This window comes from Octopus bimaculoides, chromosome 9, assembly GCF_001194135.2.
Source record: "Octopus bimaculoides isolate UCB-OBI-ISO-001 chromosome 9, ASM119413v2, whole genome shotgun sequence".
NCBI lineage: Eukaryota > Metazoa > Mollusca > Cephalopoda > Octopoda > Octopodidae > Octopus > Octopus bimaculoides.
In genome coordinates, this window is record NC_068989.1 from 71,701,212 (window position 1) to 71,707,747 (window position 6,536).

At 39.5% G+C, this 6,536-nt stretch overlaps 1 protein-coding gene across 1 annotated transcript in view; it reads right to left on the minus strand.

Annotated features, from left to right (window-relative positions):
• The window catches only part of LOC106869091 (monocarboxylate transporter 5), a 6,058-nt gene extending 1,414 nt beyond the window's left edge, over positions 1-4,644 (minus strand). The window contains exons 1-3 of the mRNA XM_014914618.2: positions 4,542-4,644; positions 3,198-3,341; positions 925-1,944 (exon numbers count right to left, since the gene is read on the minus strand). Coding sequence (XP_014770104.2) covers positions 925-1,944; positions 3,198-3,341; positions 4,542-4,644 — 1,267 coding nt within the window. The remainder of the gene's footprint in view (positions 1-924; positions 1,945-3,197; positions 3,342-4,541) is intronic.
• Positions 4,645-6,536: the final 1,892 nt, after the last annotated feature.

Below are 6,536 nucleotides of genomic sequence, written 5' to 3' on the forward strand. Positions count from 1 at the left end.
TGCACACACACACATGCACTTCTTCCCCTTCTCTCACTTAATGTATAAAAGTGAATGTCTGAATAGGTTTCAAGCTTTAAGTCATAGTTTTGTACATGCTTAACTGAAATCTGATGCATACCCACATCTTTTTGAGGGAAAGATCATAAGCTATGAGGTTTCTAGATTCTGCATTTGTTTTTATATATTTAATTTATATATAGTTTCTACACATTTAATTTAATTTAATTACACCTATTTTTTTTTGGTACATTTCTATTTGAGCCATCTTCTGAATTTTTTCTTTATATACTTAGTGCTCAGTTGCTGGGACATAAAAACAAAACCAACACCACTTATCATACAGACACACATACACATGACAAGCTTCCACACAGTTTCCATCTACCAAATTCACTCGCAAGGTATTGGTCAGCACGATGCTATAGCAGGAGACACTTGTCCAAGGTTCTTCACAGTGGGACTGAACCCAAAACTATGTGGTCACAAAACAAGCCTCTTACCCACACATCCATCCCTGTGCATGCATATGTATATTCTTTTACTCTTTTTACATGTTTCAGCAGTCATGTCGTTTGACTGCAGCCATGCTGGAGCACTGCCTTATATATATATATATGTATACTGCTGAAAAGTTTCTGGCTTTAGGTAAAAGAAAATACAGGAAGATCAGTTAATTACGATTTTATTCAACTTATTCCCCTCTCAGACTCACACTTATTGCAGTGGTTCTTCCTTCAGTTTTTCTAAGCCCTGTAAAAGAACTCAGATGTTGGGCTTCCAACCAGGCCTTTTGCAATACCCTTCAAGCCAGGGAACTTTTTAGCATCCTCTCGTACACGCACACACACACACACACAAACAAACACACATACACACCATGATGTCTATGTGTATTTGTAATTTAGAGAAAAATATACTTACTAATGATGTATCCACTTAATGGAAGGCCCAGACCAGACAAAGTCATGGAGAATCCTAGAGCACAAGAATACAATTTGTTTTCAAAAATTTCCAAGAATGTCACGCTGAAGACGGACAGGCCCAATCCTGATGCCAGAAAGATCATGAAGGATAATAAGATAAGCATTGATGTTGATGTAAAATAGGGATACAGAAGAGCTAGTGCGGCACCACTTAATCCTGATAAGTTGAAGATCATTATACCTGATGCTATGTTTTTGTAAAGTAACCAACATGTAATAAACCGTGCAGCAATGTTCCCAACTGATGCAAGGACAAAAATTCTAGTGCTTTCCTCCAGAGTCATGCCACGGTTCACAAGGTAGTCTGGTAAAATCATTGCGAATGACATTATAAAGCTTACTGCTCCTGTTGTGGAAAGTAGAAGTAGTAGATAAGTGTTACTGTTTAGTATCATGGATAGCATACGTATTTGGCTAAGTTTAGTATCTGTTTCTTCTTCATGGCCTGACATGTCATTTGACTGACACATGTTGATCCCCTTTAAATGGTTATTATTTTCATGTCTTGAGCTGGCATTGGCTTCGTCTGTTTCGTGTGCTATTTCCATTTGAGGCTTTGAGTCTGACTCATCTGAATCATTTGATACTTGGTCTAAATTGAACTTGGTTTTCTTTGGGCTTGCAAAATGTTCCTGTGGTGTCTTATCTGTACTTTGATAGGATCTACTGCAAGAGCCGTTTCTTACTTCATTACTGACAGGAGGCGCCCATTTCCGAGGTAGTTTCTTTAAGGAATACAGTAAACCACATGGTACAGTATGCATGGTAAATGCACAGAGAAGAAGGAGGCTGCCTCTCCAAGAATATAGTTCTGTGAGCTTGGAAACAAAAATAGGGAAAATTATAGCACCAACTGCACCACCAGTGGAAATTAGAGACATCAACTGCCTACTGCTTTGATCAAAATAGGAAGCAATTCCGCAGTTTATAGCAATAAATATGAAGGACGTTCCAGAACCTATATATAAAATGAAAATATATATTTTAGATTGATACAAGGCTGCAAAGTATATAGAGAAAGCACATGTTCAGTTGAATTTATCTTATAGTATACTAGCAGAGATAATCGGCCTTGCTCAGGATTAAAACGGCACAGTTTTTTTGTTTTGTTTTACTTGTTCAGTCATTTAACTGCAACCATGCTGGAGCATCGCGTTTGTCAAAAAAAATTGACCACAGGATATATTCTTTGTAAGCCTAGTATTTATTCTATCAGTGGCTTTTGCTGAACCACTACGTTTTAGGGAAATAAACACAGTGCAACAGAAGGAATGGAGTGGGGATGGGATGTATAGGGATGGTGGAGTTGGAATGTGTAGGGATGGGATAACAAGGGAGGGGGTGACGATGAAGGGAGAGAGTGGAAGGGAGAAGGTGGGTACTTATTTTATTGACCCCAAAAGGATGACAGGCAAAATGACCTCAATGGAATTTAAACTCAGAACACAAAGACAGATAAAATGCTACTAAGCATTTTGTCTGATGTGCTAATGGTTCTGCCAACTCACTGTCATTAATAATAATAATAATAATAATGATAATAATAATAATAATCCTTTCTACTGGAGACACAAGGCTTCAAGTTTGTGGGGACGGAACTAGTTGATTACATCGGCCCCAGTGTTTCACTGGTACTTAATTTATCAACCCTGAAAGGATGAAAGGCAAAGTCAACCTTGGTGGAATTTGAACTCAGAGCATAGTGATGAGGGAAATACCACTAAGTATTTCGTCCAGCATACTAATAATTCTGCCAGTTCAGCACTTTAATAATATAGGTTATTATTATTATTACCATTTCTTCATGAATTTTGGATTCAATTTTTTTTGCTAAATTAAAAATAACTACAAAATATTAATTTCCCACACTCAGAAAAAAAAATGTGAGATACTTTTGGCTAGAACACCTTCAATCAGAAATGTGCTTGTTAGTGGCTGACTGCAAGGATGGGAGCCAAACAACAACAAAGAACAACACAAAACATTGGTTTCAAATTTCAGGGGGCAGTTGATTACATCAACCCCAGTGTTCAACTGGTACTTATTTTATCGACACCAAAAGAACAAAAGGCAAAGTTGACCTTGGTGGAATTTAAACTCAGAATATAAGGATGGACAAAATGTCATCAAACCTTTTGCCTGCTGTGCTAACAATTCTGCCAGCTCACAACCTTAAGTAACACAATATATTAAATATATTTTTATACTTACCAGCAACAAGTCCAAGATAAATTATTAGAGATCCTACATTTGAAACACATACTGAAATTCCAAGACCAAGACACAACAAAAAGCTTCCAAGTAAAGCTGTACTCCTCACTCCATATTTTGAGCTGAAACACCCAGTCAAAACACCTGTTGATTGAAATGGTAAATTAAGAATAATTAAATAATTACATATTTCTAACTTGGGATTAAACAAATGACACTAATTTATTAATATTGTTTCACAAAGAGGTTTATTACTTGCTTCATACATTCTTACTGGGCTCACCTGCAAGGTCATGCACTGTTTATCTTGATATAAGATTACTATGTTGTACGCACATGGCTGCAATGCATGTGCCTGGTGTACCCTTATCAGACCGGTAGTCATGATGGGTATACTGAGCTTCGTGTATTTTACCCCAGTGTTACTTTGATGGCATGCTCTGCTCTGCTCTCACTCAATAATAATAATAATGATGGTGGTGGTTTCAAATTTTGGCAGAAGGTCAGTAATTTTCTGGAGAGTGGGTAAGTTGATAACATCAACCACAGTGCTCAACTATTACTTATTAACCCTAAAGAAATGATAGGCCAAGTTGACCTAGGTGGAATTTGAACTCTGAATGTAAAGACAGATGAAATGACACAAAGCATTTTGCCCAGCATGCTAACGATTCTGACAGCTTAATAATTATAATCCTTTCTACTAAAGGCACAATGCCTGAAATTTTGGGGGAAGGGAACTAGTCGATTACATTGATCCCAGTGTTTCACTGGTATTTAATTTATCGACCCTGAGAGGATGAAAGGCAAAGTCGACCTCAGTGGAATTTGAACTCTGAACGTAATGATGGGCAAAATACCACTAAGCATATTGCCTGGCATGCTAATGATTCTTAATTCTTTATTGCCCACAGGGGGCCAAACATAGAGGGGATGATACAATGATCTGGGGCCAGATTGAAAAACACAAATATAAAAAAAAAAATCGATGAAAAATTTATAGTAAAATCGAATGATTGGGACGAACAATTATACAAACAATGAAGTTGGGGACAGGTTCTGCTTTGGCCCCGCAAGCCTCGATCCTCCACTGCTACCTTTGAAAAAAACTTTATGAATACTCTTAAGTTGAAACATTCACACACCATTCTCACAACATCCATCTTTACTTATATACTTCTGGCAATAGGCACTCCTCCACTCTTATTTTCCTTTTCAGGTGGAAGGTGAGAAATCTCACCAACCCAATGCTGGCGATGAAAGTGTCCGTCACGATTCCTTTAATATAGGTCTTCCACACTACTACTTCCGCAATAGCTACTACAGTGAGAAAACAAGCCTTACCTTCTTTGTCAAAGGAGAAAGGGGCAACAGTTTTTATGATTGTCTCAGAAGACAGTTGTACTCTTCCCAGTGGTGACAACAGATGTTCGACATAAACCCACATTTCTGTAATTTTTGGGCATTGCACAAGCGTGTTCAGAATGATTTTCTTGTCCTGCTCGCATCTTGGGAACATGGGTGAACAGGAGCCACCATGCCTTGCAAGTTTATCACGAGCTGGTAACACACCTCGGAAATATTGCCAGGTCAGAAATCTCTATAAGTTATCCAAAGACCCTGGCCTGAATGTTCTTTGGAACAGGCTGGCTAACTGATTTTCATCGAAGCCCAGAGTCTCCCCCAGGCCGTCATCATTCCTCACCTCTGCCAACCTTCTATAAAAGAACGAAGTAGAACCCCCGCTGCTGGCATTGCCCATGCCTGAGAGAAACTGGAGTGCCTGTCGGCACCCTATGTACCATTCACTGTACATTGGTCTACGTTGGATCCATGGTTCTAGTTCACTAAAGCCAGTGAACCAAGGAAATAGCTTGTAATACTTCGACCGTGCGAACCAAAGGAGATGGCGACGTAGACGGTAAAGGCTCCTTTTAACCATGTCGCACGGTCGAACACAAAACAAGATATATAAGTTGGAAGGCTCGTCGTAAGAGATACGAGCCATAGTGCCAGTAAAAGAACTTAGGACAAACTCAACCGTTAGATATATAATGAGAATAAATTTATTAACAAAGTGAAACTATTTGTGTCTGTGTGCGCGTGCATGCGACATATATAAATAACACAATAGATAAGTCTGGCCTTCGTGTACAAGAGAATGTATACAACAATGTGAAGTGACGGACAGTCGTATAAACAATAGTGTGTGTACAATATGTGAGAGTACAAGTGTGCGTGTGAATGAGAGGAAACACAGAACATAGAAAGAGTGTCTGTAACATAGACTGTAAAAAGTCTTAAAACACTGAGATAGAGAAATACCAGTTCATATTAGAGTTACACAAGGAGATAGAATGTTCATACGCAGGAAGTTGTGGCCAAGGAGCAGAGCTGTGAGTATCACACTATGTGTGTTGAGTGTCGAATACTGTGACCGTGTTACCTGGTATAGTATATTCTGGCTGGTTAGTTCTGACTGTTATTCGTGAGTGGAAACAATCCACTCAACAGCGTCGAGATAAAACCGCTCTTGTTGATGTTGGTGTTGCTGGCGACGACAATGATAGACAGTACATAGGTGGTGAAGACGTCAGCGCTGGAACTGGCTGTAGCTGTGTTCTGTATGTGTGGTCAACGACCAGACCTGTGAGAGATCTGGAATCGAAGAAGACTACCGTCGTTGGATCGGGCTTATTTATAGGCGAAAAAGGGCTCACCGGAAACCCAGTAAAACTATCACGTGACTTTATCTGAAGCCATCGATTGGACGTAATGCCCCCTTAGCAAGCAGAACATGGGGACAATTGCCGCGCAAATAAGAACCAATCAGGATGTTAGACAAAAGGGTCCAAGGCAGCCGAAGGCTAGATGTTAGCAGCTCCGTTATCATTTATGATTGAATGCTCGAGAGAGAGGTTTCACTACAAGCTATTTGATGAATGGAGACCACACCTGTTCACAATCCATGTAGAGCTACAGATGCCTCAGCGCTAATTTGCACATCAACAGTCAAGGTATCCCTAGCCCACCCTTTAGCGGGTGTTGGCAGCAAGTGGACCTTCACCCTTCCAAAAAATAATAAAAATGAACCGGACCGCTCTCAAAAATTAAGTAAAAAAAAACAGGAAAAATAATCCAGAAGCCTTGTATGGTATCGGATCGATCCCAAAATCTAATCAGTTCGTCCTAGTCACGAGGCCAAACATCCCTGAAAGATTCATCCGAATCCATCCAGCGGTTCTTGAGATATCTTGTCCACAGACAGACAAACAAACAAACAAACAAACACGACTGGAAACAATACTTCCGCCTTCGTTAAGGCGGAGGGAAGTAATA